This window comes from Lygodium microphyllum, chromosome 16, assembly GCF_053477565.2.
Source record: "Lygodium microphyllum isolate KBCC chromosome 16, Lygodium_microphyllum_v1.1.10, whole genome shotgun sequence".
Classification (NCBI taxonomy): Eukaryota; Viridiplantae; Streptophyta; class Polypodiopsida; order Schizaeales; family Lygodiaceae; genus Lygodium; species Lygodium microphyllum.
This window is the reverse complement of record NC_141150.1, coordinates 13,133,642-13,148,836: the sequence shown is the minus strand read 5'-3', so window position 1 is coordinate 13,148,836 and position 15,195 is coordinate 13,133,642. Positions and strand designations below refer to the sequence as shown.

The following is a 15,195-nucleotide window of genomic DNA, read 5'->3' as shown; positions in this document are numbered from 1 at the left end:
GCTCATAGCAGTCCTGAATGTATCTCAATTCTTTGGTAGAGTGCAAAGCAAGAAAGTGGTCTTAAATTCCTGATCAATCATGAACTTCAAGGCAACCAACTGGCTGAAAATGGAGTTAAACTCACTCAAGTGAGTATACATTGCTGTACCCTCTTTCATACGGAAATCAATAAGCTTTTTTAGCCAATACACTTTGCTTGCAGCACTCTTCTGTGTATATTGTTCTTCCAGTCTAGTCCATATAGCATATGCAGAATGCAAACCTTCAATGTTGAACAGTAGGGCATGAGAAATTGATAGCTCTATGGTTGAGCGTGCAAGCTCATTTAACTCATCCCGATCGTCCTGTTCCATGTCCGTGTGCTTTGCCCCTTTGGTTATGATCGGCTTTGCCTGCTTCTTTTGTAGTAGGATATTGTAGCACTGCATTTGCCAAACTCCAAAGTTATGTGCGCCTTCAAGCTTCTTTATGTGCATCAGATTACCGCTGTCAATGCTTCCAGCCATGATTTTCAGCCCAAATGTGACAAAAAAACCAGGAAATTCAGGCCCAAATTGTCACCCAAGTGATGAAGGTACAAACAAGTAGCAATCAACAATAAATGACCATGCAGAAGCAGAGATTTCAGATCTGTAATTAAATTTTGAGAAGCACCAAACCATGTGCTATAGCATTATCCAACTGATTACAGATTTTCCAAGGGCATATGCATGACATTTCTTTTCTTGTTTGTTGTAGTAGTAGTAGTTCTTTAATTTATTCTTTTCTTGTTTGTAGTAGTAGTAGTAGTAGTAGACTAAAAGAATGTATTTATACTTAGGATACGGTACACTTACACCTACAAGGGTGTGTTCACATGTATAAGTAAATATATACAAAGGAGTAGCGAAAGGGCCTTTACATCCAACAATCGATGCATCTGTCTTGGTAAAAGCAAATATTTGATCTATCACCAGACTTTGATAATGCATATTACTTTTTGATTTTTATACAAGTTTTGGATTTTCTACATGTCCTCTTTTAGATTCCAAAGACTCATTGCAATGAGAGTTCTCTCACAAGATTGTAGCTCCAAGCCTTGTAAGAGGAATTGGAGTACATGGGCCTTGCTCCATACGAAGAAGAGAAATAAACTCTCTATACAACAATTGAATAGATTAGTCTTCTGCCATTGCAATCTATGATTGCTTGAGCAAAACTAATTATTTGATTGAGCCTCGACAAGTGAATTCCAACAAGGTAGATATCAGAAATGTAAAGAGGTGAATGATATTCCTCGCGGGGGGAGAGATATCTATATTATGTTATACGAGACTGCACCTCGTGTCATGTGATCTCGGAGAGGAGTTTCAGATGGTACCAATACTTTGGAGGCACCTTCAGCTGTTGAAGATGGATTTGAGGAGTTTTCTGGGAGTGGCAGTAGTAGTGGGGATGAGGCTGATGACATTGAGGCTGGAGATGAGGAGATGGTTGTGGATGAGTATATGGATACTCCGCTAAGACTTGACTCAAGATTTTTAATTGATCGCCTGTACTGAAGGTCTCTCTCTGCTGAAAGCCACCTGACACCGCGCCTTCCAGATATGCCAACCAGTAAGACTCCCTATGATTTCCCATACCTCAGAGCGGTTTGCTGTGGGCTCCAATACTTGGCGGATGGGTAGAGCCTCTAAACCCATCACTGCACACGACCTTGCCTTGATCATGAATATCGTGTCCTGCATCCCGGCCTCATACAGAAGGTGATGGCCCTGGCTGACCGCCTACCAACAAAAAGCACCCCAAGAGATACATCCAAGGCTGGGTGCTATGCGGCGCAGGATGCGGCATACTCCTCTCCACACGAGTTGTGCCGTCTCACATGACCAAAGGCAGTGCTTTGGGGTTTCCATCAACTGCTGTGTGCAACACTTACAAACTCCCTTCTGCATTTGGGCAAGCCAGCTTTCCACCGCCAAGCCTCCATGTGCCACCAACCATAAAAAGTACAAAACCCTCCTCGGCCTCTAGCTGTCCCATAGGTGGCGCCAGAAGGTCTGTCGGAACGGCTCCGTGATACTGTGCTCTGCCTAGTGCCTGCTACGTGACAACGCCCAATCCATGTCCTCTTGCATTAGTACGTGTCTGCCAATCCTGGCGGTGTACTCCAGGAACCTCGGTGGCTTCTTGGCGACCGTAGTGGCCGGCCAAAGCCACTCTCCTGGATTTCATTCCAGCTCATCAAGTGGCCTTTCTTCCCAGATCCAGAGGTGCCACTCCTTGAGTTCCTGCCAAAAGACCAAAGGGTCCAGCCGCCATGTCTTCCCCTGAAGGCCAACCACCTGAATCCTCTTCCATGAAAGGATAGCTATCCCCTCGTCCTGCTGCCCTCTATCAAGAGCCCATAGTTGCACTCGTACGTAGTACGAATTGGTTCGTACTATACGGTTCGTACCGTACCGTACCGTACGAATTTGTATAAAAAAACAAGTTTTTTTTTTGTTTTTTTTGTGGTTGTTGTTGTTGACTGTTGTTGTGGTGGTGGTGGTGATTTTGTAGCCTTGATCAATCAACCAAGAAAGGGGGGGGGGGGGGGAAGCTTGATTAGACTCCTCATACATGTTTTGTTATGATTTATCCTAGAGCCAAAGGCCATACATAAGGTATTCAAGCAGTTTCAAACGTTTCTAATTGATGTTCCATCATTTTTCACAATATGTTAGTGTCATCAATAAATAAATTCAGCACCATTTGAGAATCATTAAGTAGCTTAATCCTATTGATTTTACCTTTGTTCACAGCTCATTTTGCACCACCCAACCCAAAGCGTTAGTACACATTGCTAATAAAACTAGGCCAGAGGATAGCTTGGCCTAATGTATCTTCAGAGAGTATACAAATTAGTGAATGTACCATCGGTAGCCACTTTAGCCTTAGCAATGCCAAACAAAACCATAACAAAATTCATAAATCTTTTACCAAAACCTTTGGTGGTTTGTTTGATAACTGCTGGTCTCACAGGTCATTTTGGCCTCTTGTAGACATTAATAAAGCATCTCTCTCTCTCTCTCTCTCTCTCTCTCTCTCTCTCTCTCTCTCGCCTCTCCCTCTCTCTCAACCCTCTCTCTCTCAAGCATACATGCCTCTTATTTGTATGATCATTCATGTATGATGTATCCACTCCTATGTATGTACTTGTAAGTTGTAGCACGTGTTGCGCATGCGGCATATGCCATAGAGGTTTTGGCGTGTTACCATCTTATATACTCCAATAGCATTGCTATTTAGACTTTAAACATCTGTTCTATCATCTATAGTTCAAAATAATGAAGTTATTTTTTTTCGTACTTATATCGTACCGTATCTTATAAAATCTTAAGGTACCATTTAGTATCGTATTTTATCATACTGTACTGTATCGTACTTTTCGTACCTGACAACTATGCAAGAGCCAGACGCCCGCCCTCCTGCACTGTGAAAAAGGTCCCGGGTGGAGCGCCACCCACTCTTCCTGTCACCTGTAAGGGGATGCTTGTTGGTGAAAACCTAGCGGCCCATACCTCCGTGGGCTCTATCGGCTCTCGGATTGGGGGAGCAAGTCACTCCTGAGGTATCGATGTGTCTATCTCCCTTCTCCTCAGCTCTACTCCTCGTTGGCAGTCTGATGCTTGCTTAAGCACCTCCTCGTCCGCCATCCTGTACACCTCCCGCCATGTCTTGATTGTACGAGCCGGGCCAGTCTCCCAACCAGCCCAATGGATGTGAGGGCACTCGCCGATCTGTGCCCCTTCCCTTTCCCTGACCTAGGGGTTCCAAATCACCAGTTGACGGTCTATCTCCTCCTGACAGCTTGGGGGGCTCTGGATAAGGGCCTTACGGAGGCCTTGCCACACATGGAGCAAGCTGTGTAGGAAGGGTGATCTGGGGGGGGGGGGGGGGATGATCTGGGTTGTCGTGAAGATCCATCTCAGGGACGGCCTCCACTCACTGCCAAGCCTCGGTCTACAGTCTTGAAGACCCTCCTGCAATAGGACCTTTCAGGTCTGCCCTCCCAGTGTGAGGCCACGGATAACTAGCTTGCCCAGGAGGACCATACTCTAATACTCTGGGTCTGTGATCCCAAGCCCTCCCTCTGACCGGTGTCGTATAATGGTCGCCCACGCCACCTTGGCCTTGGAATCCTTGGAGCTGTCGGATCCGGACCAAAGGAAATTCCGCACTAGGTGACGAAGTTGTATTACGCAAGAGGAGGAGAAGCACCAACACGAGGCGATGTACCAGCCTATCGCTAGGAGGACCTGGTTAACAACCAGGGCTCGGCCGGCTAGTGAGAGGCGAGCCGTGCTCCAATAGGTCAACTTTCTTCGAATAGAATCGAGGATTGGAAGAAACTGTTGGGCGGGAGTGATGTCGAGTCCCACCTAGAACCCTAGGTACCGGACGGTTTGTCCTCTGCTCACCCATCTAAATCCTAGGTGGACGTCCACTCCGTGCTAGAGTCCGGGTCTGTGAGAAAACCAACCGACTTTTGCCAATTGATTTTTGCTCCCGTTGCAGTACAGAAAACCTCAAGAGCCAACCTCACTCTCTCCTGTATCAATTCGTCGTTCTCTATGTAAAGTGCTATGTCATTTGCATACTCTGAGTCTAATAGCTCGGTCTCCTCTCTTACTGGAAGTTGGAGGCTACGTAAACCGCTCACACGTGACTTGAGGAAGTGAGACATCGCCTCTGCAAAGAGAAGGAACAGGTATGGGGCCAGGGGGTAGCCCTGTCGGACCGATCTCTCGAGTTGAAACTCCTCTCCTCACCTCTCTCCTATGAGAACCCTGCTGGTGGCCGATCTGTAAAGTGCGGAGATCCTAGAAATCCAAGCCTTGGAGAAACCCAACCTTACCATGGTTCCCTTTAGGAAATCCCAGTCCACCCTGTTATAGGCTTTCTCAAAATCCAAGAGTAGTACGGCCAGTCTCTGCCCACTGTACTGGGCCCACTCTGTTGCCTCAAAGAAGGTGAATACATTGTCGTGGATGCTCCTATCCTAGACAAAGCCTGTTTGTGTGTCATGGATGATGTCTGGAAGCAAGGGGCGTAGTCGTCTACCAATCATCTTTGCCAGTGCCTTATAGGTCATTGACAGTAAGGTGATCGGTTTCCACTGGAAAAGCTCCAACCGGTCTCCCTCTTTGGGGAGAAGACTGATAAGGCATGCCGATAGACTCCTTGGCATCTGTCTTGAAGTGGAAATCTCCTGAAAGGCCAACAGCAGGGGGTCCTTCACCACTTTTCAGAAGGTAGTGAAAAAAGCCTTAGAGAGGCCATTCTCTCCCGGGCATTTCTGCCCGTCCTATGTATGGAAAGCCTCCTCTAATTCCTTCTTTGTGAAGGGGGCTAGGAGGGAGTGTCCCATCTCCTCTGTGACGAGGGACGAGATATTATCCCAGACTTGCTGTCTACATTGCTGTCCTCTAGTTGAGGCTGTCTCCTGCTGGAAGTGGTGACTATAGTAGTCGGTGGCAATCTCCGTTACCTCGTCTGGGCTAGAACAGGTCCTCCCATACTTATCTCAGAGGCTGCGTATCTACTCTCTAGAGGTGCGCGGCTGGTGCACTTGAAAAAACTCCCTGCATATCGTGTCCCCCTTCTGCGCCCAATAAGCTGCTGAGGTGCAGAAAGAGAACTTAGAGCGCCTGTTCTCTAGGCCAACAATGGCTGCTCGTGCACGCATCTCATGTGCGTGGACAGTGGGATCCCCTGGTGCTACCTATAATAATCTCTGCGTGGCTGCAAGGTCCTGCCGGAGTGCTCTCTCATCCTCCCAGCTTTGTTGCCTGGTCTGTATGGTTGCCTCTTGGTAGATTCTGCTCGACTCAGCTAGGGCCTCTGCAACCTCCTCTGCAATTTGGCCCCTCCTGCCCCACTCTCTGGTCCAACTCTGCTCTATCTGTCTTGTCACCTCCTCCATCCTGTAGATCGAGTCACAGATCCGACAAGATCGCGAGTCTAGGGCAAATGTTGGGGGATCTAGTGTGAGGAGAACCAGGCAATGATCGGACAACGTGGTGCTCGCCAATCTGGCCGCCCCGAGAGCCTCTCCACTCTCCCACATACAACCGCTCCAGTAGGACTCCACCAAATCCCCAAGAGAAGTCCAGCGACCTCTCCCTCCTGTGGAAGGCAGGATCTCTCCAAGCATCGCGTGCCCCTACTGCCAGTAGAAACACCTCCCATGCCTCCTGCTCCTCCCCGGTCATGCCTTGGTAGTTTCTCCCTTTCCCTTGCTCGTCCTCCAAAGCCTCCAGGTTGTTGAAGTCTCCTCCAACAATCCAGGAGCCCACCTCTGGGAGTCCTTTTGTGATCTCCACCCAGAACCTATTGCGTGCCCTAACCTCCGTAGGGGCATAGATATTAAGGACTCTAAAGCACGAGTCCCCAATATCCAATCTGATCCATAGCACCCTCCCTGTCACTATCGTCCTGTGGTCTCGAATACAAGCGGTAAGACTCGGACCAATAGAGGTGCATACGCCTCCACTTCTACCGTGGGCACCCATGGCGTGCTCCCAGTAAGTGTGTAAGCTGCCTGGGAGTACCTTCCCTACCCGTTGGGCCTGGGTGGGGGTGAGCTTGTGCTCCTGTAGAAGTAAGATGTCGATTCGTCCGGCAAGGGTAGGCTGCAACTCTTGCCGAACAATCAATTTCTTGGAACCACGTGCCCCATTGTAGTGGAGGCTATTCACATTCCAGGATGCAAGATGTAAGCTCATGGGGAAACTTGTGACTGCCCGAATAGGCATTTGTTCGGTGTTGAGGATGTTGATGACGAGGAGGAGCTATGAGGCATGCAGGTACGCTTTGCCGCCGGTCTGGACGGCGAGCTTCATTCCCCCATGGTGGCCCTTGGTTGGACCAACGGGGTGATAGAAGTTCCAGGTGGTACTATCAATGCATCTATCAACCATGCTGAGAGTCGAGACTCTGTGCAATGGTAGAAACGGGCCGCTTGTGCCAGGGGCCACTCAATCACATCCCTCGGAGCTCTCCACTGTGGAGGGGCTCAAAAGATAATGCTCAGGTGAGGGACCTCAGTACCAGCCCACCAGCTAATGTCCATCATGCAACCAGGCCACTGCTGTGTAAACACTGCTAGTCCTTCTCCCATCCACTAGGAGGTGTGGTCCGCCACCTGACTTTTCAACTCTTTCTTTATCTGTGTCGTCGTCCACTCCCTTGAGTGAGAGGATTGAAGAAAAAAGGCGTAGTTTGGTCCATCTGGTGGTGCTAGTAGATGGACCTTGCCCCTCCTTGACTTACGAACCACGAAGATCCCCTCCTCTAGAGGTAGTGGGAACTCTCCGCACTCCGCAACTCTCAAGTAGGACCATGGGCCACTGCGGAAGAACTCGTGTGGCAACAGGTGTGCCTGTCTGGAGGTGTGATGGGCGGCAGGGGTGGATGAGCTGGTGGCTGTATGGGAGGGGGAGGACTGCTAGTGCGAAGAGGATGCAAGCATGTGTGGCTCATCACCTCCTGTGGGAGGCGGGGGGTGGGACTGGGGGGGATCGCCTGAATCAGGTGCGGATCAGGGGAGGTGCTCTGTACGGGAGGTGGTGGGGGGGAGGATGATCGAGGGATGGTGGGGTGGACGGAAGTACATGGTGGGTGTAGGGGGGGGCTAGTGGTCCTAGGATTGGGGGGCTGTGGGCCAGGGTCAGTGGGGGGAGGGGGCCTGGGATGTGGAGGGAGGTGGGTGTGGGGGCTGTGGGGACTCAGGAGAGGTAGTTTGTGGCGCGGGTGGTGGATGTGGGGGGCTGCGGTCCTACCGGGTTGGGGGGGCAGGAGGGGGCCGTGGAGTGCTCGGCTGAGGGGGCGTCGTACGCCCACTTGCTTCCTGCTGCCGAGGCTGGGTCTGAGACGCAGGCTGCGCCCCCCTTTGCCGTCTCCCTCTCTCTGTAAACGCCCCAAACAACGTAGTATGCTTAACAATTATGATATTCGCTTGTTTTCGAGATTTAATATAAAAGAGAATGAACACTTAAAGCTGAAAATGAAAATTACTCACAAAATTACAGCCATGAAAATGTAAAAGTAATGGAGACAAGATTGAGGGTTGAAGATGGGCAACCCCCCCGAAGGAATGTATTTCTGCTCAACCCAAGTCCCTTAGGGAAGAGCTCAGTTACAATCAACCTGAGAGTGAGGAGAAGTAATTCTCACTCTCACAAGATCATGCAAAGATGTACAAACACTCGTGCATTATCTATTATGCAATGATAAGAACTGATTTCTTTACAGTATGAGAGAAGAAAGAGGGGAAATCAGCCTTTCTCCATCGTTGATCAGCAGTACATGGATAGGGCTTGCTTCTTGTTGCTAAAATGGAAGAAAGAGCTCGAGAAGGAGGTGCTGTAATGAATTTACAGGCTTGCTGTCCTGTAAAACAGCAGTGATAGAAGAGGGAATATGGAGGAATTTGATAATGGAGAAGTGGGGGATGATGATGGGGATGGATGGGGCCAGTTTCTGGCTATCTGTGGGTGCTGTACATGAGTTTACAGCAAAGAAAAATGATGCTGAATGAAGAAAAACGAGCTCTTATTTATAGAAGGGGAAAGAGCTAGTACGAAAGGGGAAAGTGGAGTAGCACAAGACAAGTGTCCAGCCACATGTCATGAGATGTGACAAGTGGTGGGACACTTGGAAACTTGTGTGACAAGCGTCTTGACACTTGTCTCTTCTCTATGGCCTTCCTTTTTGGGCTGAATACTGTCACGAATAGAAACGACCAAATTTAGTAAGCACAGTCAGAGTACAGAATTTACTATTTTTAGAATGATATCCCTATTTTTTAGGACTAACATTTTTAGGCTAATTCGAGGCTCCTAAAATTTAGGGACCCCCCAATATGGGTGTCATATGAAAGCTTTTTCCGTGTACATCGCAAAGACGGTATCAGAATCTTCATGTGACTTTCCTATACAAAGAAATGTGCAGTTCAAGCTTTCAGCCCACACATGCACATTGTACAAGCATTTCATGATCATGCCATCTTGTTGATTGTAACTGTTTGTTTTGGCGGATCTAGCCCACACTTCAAGGCATCAATCCTTTCTGTGTGCGAGTCTAACCCTGATATGCGTGAGTTCTGGTTACAGGCGCCCAATCGGGCCATATAGGTGGAAGTGTGAACTATCTTTTCTCTAACCCACCGCGTGGGTCCACCATAACCTGTGACCACTCATCAATGGCCAGTTCCAATGCATTTTTCTTTATATCTAATTAGTGCAAAGGAAACAAATTTTTAGTAAATCATTATATAGACAAATTAGTGAAAAATGATACAAATTTTGTTTCTATAGAGTTGTGACACTCTTGTCTCTGGATCCGTGTGAAGCCGTCAGCGTCCACCTGTGGGCCTGTCGACGGAGCCACCTAAGCTTCGAAACACGTGCAACCTGTTGCCTGATGCCCGAAGCCGTGACAGTGCAGGCACTGCCCTGGCTGCCTCGTCACAATGACCTGCTGCCTAAAGGAGTGCCCATCCTCCTTAATCTCTAGGAATTGTGGGATATTCTTGACCTCTTTCACTACCACCCGTACCTTTGGGACTCCAGCAGCTGTCACTGCATCCGCGAAGGACGGGGGAATGATAGTGTCGAAAAGCCTTCCAAAGTCTTCCACCAACTGGCGATACTCAATCGCCAGGCCGGGGAAAAGAAGAGTGATCGGGTACCAAAGAAACCTGTTGTGGAGTGCAAATGCCTCCATAGTAAAGCCACTGTACCAAGGAACCATGTGTATGACCCCCTTCGTAGACGCATATGGTGAACTGGCGAGTAACTTGCGAGCTGTGTCTGCCGAGTTGAGCCGGACCATGAAGATCCCTTGGCCCAATAGGACCGCCTCCTTGATTTGTGCTATCCTGATGCGCAGCGTGGAGTGTAGCCAGTCCCGAAGCTAGGCTCTGGCCGGGGAATGTTCTACTACCTGACCATAAATCACTGTTTCTATTAGCTCCAGCTCCTTAGCTCGGACGGCTAAGAGCTGTTCCTCAGAGAGGACTACGCGCAAGGTGTTTGACTGGGGGGCACTCGCTGAGTGCGCCGGCGTTTGACCAGGGGTTTCCATTGCGTGTCCCTACTGAGAGGACTAACAATCACGTCGCAGTGCTATCTGAGGGTGGGGGTTGCTGTAGATGGAGGAAGCAATTGGAGGGTGGGGAAATCAATGTCGAGGGAGGGGAATCCTGCTGTGTTTGCTACAGATGGGTCGAGGTTGCGGACAGGGGAAGCGTGCCCCGGGGGGGGAGGGGGGGGAATGAATTGTTTGGGCTTTGGGGGGGGGGGGGGGGGGACAATGGGCAGGATGATGGCCAAGGCGGGGTGACGGGTAGGGCGGGGTGGGACGACAAGCAGAGTGGGGTGACGGGCAGGGCGGGTGCGACGGGCAGGGCTGGGTGGGATGACGGACAGGACGGGCGACGGGGCGGGGCAACGGGCAGGGTGGGGCAGAGCGGAAGATTGGTGGGGCGACAGGCAAGGCAAGGCGAGGGCTCAGGCGGGGGCACCAGCGCAGGCAACGATCGTGAGGGAGTAGTTGGGAGGGCGACACGACGGCAGAGCTCGTTGCTTAAGATTTTGGATGTGTATTTGCTAGTCTTAAATCTCTAATTGGTGTGAGAAAGTGCGTATCTGGCCAATAATGCATCTAATCCCATGTGATAGGTGAGTATCCATGTGCCTTGGGCATATAATAAAGCAATCCTCAATGGTGTGCAGAAAATGGTCTTGGTAGAAAGCCATCTTCATCCCCATCTCATGTATTGGTGTCAACCATGTCCTCTTGGTCTCTAGCTGAATAAGATCATGTTTGATGATCTTGTCAATCTCTAAGTGCCTCAAAGTGAGAGAGTCCATCAAGGGAGTATTGAAAGGGAGGTAGTCTATCCATTCTAAGATTGTTTAGCTCAAACCATGATGTCGTAGGCATACCAAGATGTTTTATCACCCTCTACAACAAGCTGTTGTGAGGACTCAAGGTATATCTATGTGGGGGGAAGCTTCCATAAGCTATGAATGAACGAAACTGATCTGATAAGAGCCTCCATCACTATCGGAGGAGCCCCTAGTTCATCTCTCACAATCTCATGTGGGACCCATGCCTTACATCTGATCATCCTAGAGATCATGGATACTAGTGGCCTCTATCGAGCTCCATCCATCATATTTACGGCTTGATTTGCTGTGATGATCAAGGCTGGGCCCCAAGTCTCTACTCTACTCTATACAAAAGTATGGATGTAACTAGTGTATCATGTAGCCATAACTTAGTCTGGTGCCCCTGGAACTGTGTATGTGAACATATTCTCTCCAATCCTCCCAATGTTGTATACCCTTGTGTAAGTCTAGTCTGTGCTGCCTCTCTCATAGATAAAGTGGGCTTTCTAAATAAGACCCCCAAATATGTATAAGAATCAACATACTTCAACTGCTATCTGTAGGTACAGTTTAGTGCTGATCTTATGACCCACTGTGATATAGTATTAAACACCATAACCTTGGACTTGCCATGGTTAACTGAGAGTCCATTGTCCTATGCATAGGAGTATAGTGCATCCAGATGTCTCTGTAGACCTTGTTGGGAGTCAGCTATCAGCATGATGTCATTGTACAATTGAGGGGCATCCAGGAACTGGACAGTGGGGTTCTATCTCCTTCTCTGCAGATGTAGTCAGTATTTCTCAGAAATCTCATCAATGTCATCGTACAATTGAGGGGCATGCAGATGTAGTCAGTATTTCTCAGAAATCTCATCAATGTGTAGTCCAAAAAGTGTCGGTAAGAGAGGGCATCCTTGCTTCACTCCAATGGTAGAGTGAACAGGGGCTGAGAGACCCTCAGATGCCCATACTCTGCCAATCACCATAGAGCTAGAATACCCCAAGTAAGCTCTCTAGGTACTCTCATGCTGTGTAATCTGTGCATCAGCCTAGCGTTGGGTACTGTGTCAAAAGCTTTGTCGAAATCCCCAAAGCAACAGTAGATCTGTCTCCCATGAGCTCTACCCTCCTCCATATGTGAAAATATAATCCAGTGTCGATAAACCCCTCTGAAATCCAGCCTGCCCCTGTGCCTGGCGGCCACGCCCTCTCCCTCCTCCCTCTCTCTCTCTCTCTCTCTCTCTCTCTCTCTCTCTCTCAAAGGGAGCGAGGGCGGGATTTCTTTATAGGTGGAAGTAAGAATCACTGCCAACTGCTAAGGCTATGCTCAATATTGTTTTAAGTGCCAAGCATCCCTTGCTGGACATACTAACAGAACTTAGCTTTGGTTTATATGAATTACATGGATGAATTAAAGGCATTATGTACCCTGCTTTGGCAGGACCCATGGTTCTTGAGCATTTGGTTCGCTACATTTTGTGAATTGGTATTTTGCAGGGAAAATCCTCCAAAGGAGTCTGTAAATTTGAAACCCAGCTATCATCAACAACATATGAGATATGCCCAAGCTGTATATGCTGGCTATGGTGCACAGCAGTATGCCAGTGGCAGCAATGTTGTTCCAAATGTGTATGGAAGTTCTGATCAACAAGCTTCTAATATAGCAAAAACACCCAAGGTCACATCAGAAATGCGCATCCCCAGTGCTTTTATGGGAGGGGTCATTGGTAGGGGAGGTGCTAACATAACGCATGTCCGACTTTTGTCAGGATGTGCTGTGAAGGTAATCTTAATCTTATGTAAAGAAAAGTTCACATGGGCTTATTATGGACTGGGCATGTAGATCTGTAGTAGGATGCAAGACATGAATTGAGTTTTAAAGGTCTAAATGACATAATTTCTTTGCAGGTCTATGATCAGGAACAGGGAAGAACAGATCGTTCTATTACATTTGAGGGGACTCCAGAGCAGGTGTGTGACTAGTCACTGGTTTGAAAAATTTTGAGCAAACATGAAGCTTGCATCAAGTTTTGATCTGTTCCTTTTGCAGGTGTCTGCTGCACAAAGCCTTGTACAAGCATTCATGAATGCCCAATGAATGCATCATGGAATTTTGTGGTCTGCTAATACCTGTGTAGTACCCCAGCACAGACATGTTGAAGTATACGCTCACACATTCATGTGGCCTCATGTTTCAGTCAAAACCAATGCATCTGAAACACTGCTGCATGGAGGCCTACAATGTCCCCTTGACAGCTGGGGTCTCTACAACACATGGAAACAAAGTGTTCACTGAATGCATCAGGCAAGCTATCAAGAGTGATCAAGTATGGCATATCATTTTTTACGGCCTTTTTGACAGTTGTCAACTTGCATATGATCATGGGCAAATATGAGAGGACTAACCTGGATCATGGCTTAAGTAGTCATCCAGATGTATGAAAATTGGGTACTCTGGTTTTGGAAGTTACCTTGGATCACCAGTTATTTGAAGACAGATGGAAGGAGATAAAATATAAAACTAGTTTGTGTTATAGAAACAGAGTCTGTCATAGCAGACCTTGCTCACCGTGTATCAGAAGAGATTGAGTAGTAGTTCTCCAGTGGTTGTATTGAGGCATATAAACTCGTTATTTCTGAAGAGTTATGCTTGTAGCCAATTGTTACTGCTGATTAGCAAGATGTTGGATGAGCTGCAGCTGCCCACCATCAAGCAGTCTTTCTAGAAATCTATTTTGTGAGCATTTTTGCATTTGGAGAGTTGTTATCTTGTTTGATGGATTACTTCCAGCAGCAGCCGAATCTTCTATACATTTCTTGCCAGCTTACAACATCCTGGATGTTAGTAGGCCTGTGAAGTTATCTAAGAATTTTGAAGTGACAGGGACGGGGCAGCGGAGATGGGTTGATACCATGCTCCTGCTAGGTTACAGGTCTAGGACAAAGAGTACATGATCTACTCTTATGGAATTTACAATACTGAAATGCGGTGGGTGTCATGCAGGGACTCTTTTGAGGGCAAGCTAGATTCTGGTGTGCGGAGGACTTGCTATTCAGTGTGTGCATGCCATTACTGTCTTGTTGAACATGCAAGTGCAGCAAGAATCCCTTAACTTGTTTCCATAGCTACATAGAAGCTGTCTTCATGGTGATCAATTCAGGGGCACTGTTGAAGAGACTGCCAAAACGAGACTGTAATTTTCCTGTGGGGTATTTTCTCATTAAGAGATATGCTGCATATCCAAAGTAGAATAGTATTGTGATGCATGCAACTGCGATGAAGCCACGGGGCATGCTTTTATTTGAATAATAGAAGCCCTTTATACTGATGTTGAAGACATTGGACTTCCGTTCAGGGGCAAATCACTGAGGTGTTTAGTTTGTTTTGGGGAGTGTTTGTTACGAGTTTACAAAATGTCAAACTCGAGTGATCAAATACATCAATATAGAATCTCAAAGGCTAGTGTTAGTCTGAATACTCCTAATTAATCCTCATGAGATTCTTTTCCCAAACAGCAAAAGATCTGACGATGGGCCATTGATCTTGACAAGTGAAGAAAACTTCAGAGTGCCTGTTAGATACCTTTTAACATTGAAGGGCCACCCTTGACATTGGACGAAACATCGACGGTCTCTTTATGAGAATCCATTTTCTCCATGCCAACCTGTTGTTCCTTCCTACATTTGGAACAAACTAGAGTCCATTTTCTTCTAGTAGTTTACATCAAGAACACTTTATAACTGACATGATAATAGCTATGTAAAAGGAGTCCTTGCTTATTAACCTCTAAAGAAATCATTGATCAATAAACCATTGCAAGTTTTAAAAAGCTGGAGTTTTGTTTGAGGTTCCAAATATGTATTAGGAATTTGCTTCAAGCTTAGCTTTCATATTTGTTTGGGATGTATGATGTCCGCAAATTTAGTTGGCGTTGTGTGCACTTGTTCTTGTAGGTAACTAGGTAAGCAAGTATGCTTTACATCTAAGGGCGGTAGCTTTTATTTATTTTGAGTGACTAGTACCACTATTTTTAATTTTTTGCATCTTTGCAATTGAGAACTAAAGTTCCTTTGAAATGCGCTTGTTAACTTTGTCCAAAAAGGTAGGAGTCTAGCCTTGAACATGTTTATAATTTGTTATATAGGTTAGACCGCATTGTTAATGAAGATCACATCCTTACTAATAATCACTCTCTTCATCGCAGGATTATGAAATCTATACCTTTTTATTTCATTACTAAACCCCTTAGAAATGCACCATGTTCTTAGCACC

General features: G+C 47.2%; 1 protein-coding gene across 1 annotated transcript in view; it reads left to right on the top strand.

The window, feature by feature from the left end:
* LOC148022544 (uncharacterized) overlaps positions 1-14,718 on the top strand; it is a 72,885-nt gene extending 58,167 nt beyond the window's left edge. Inside the window, exons 5-7 of the mRNA XM_087695490.1 lie at positions 12,420-12,705; positions 12,831-12,893; positions 12,973-14,718. Of these exons, the coding sequence (XP_087551616.1) occupies positions 12,420-12,705; positions 12,831-12,893; positions 12,973-13,020 (397 nt within the window). The 3' untranslated portion in view covers positions 13,021-14,718. The remainder of the gene's footprint in view (positions 1-12,419; positions 12,706-12,830; positions 12,894-12,972) is intronic.
* The last annotated feature ends 477 nt before the right edge of the window (positions 14,719-15,195 follow it).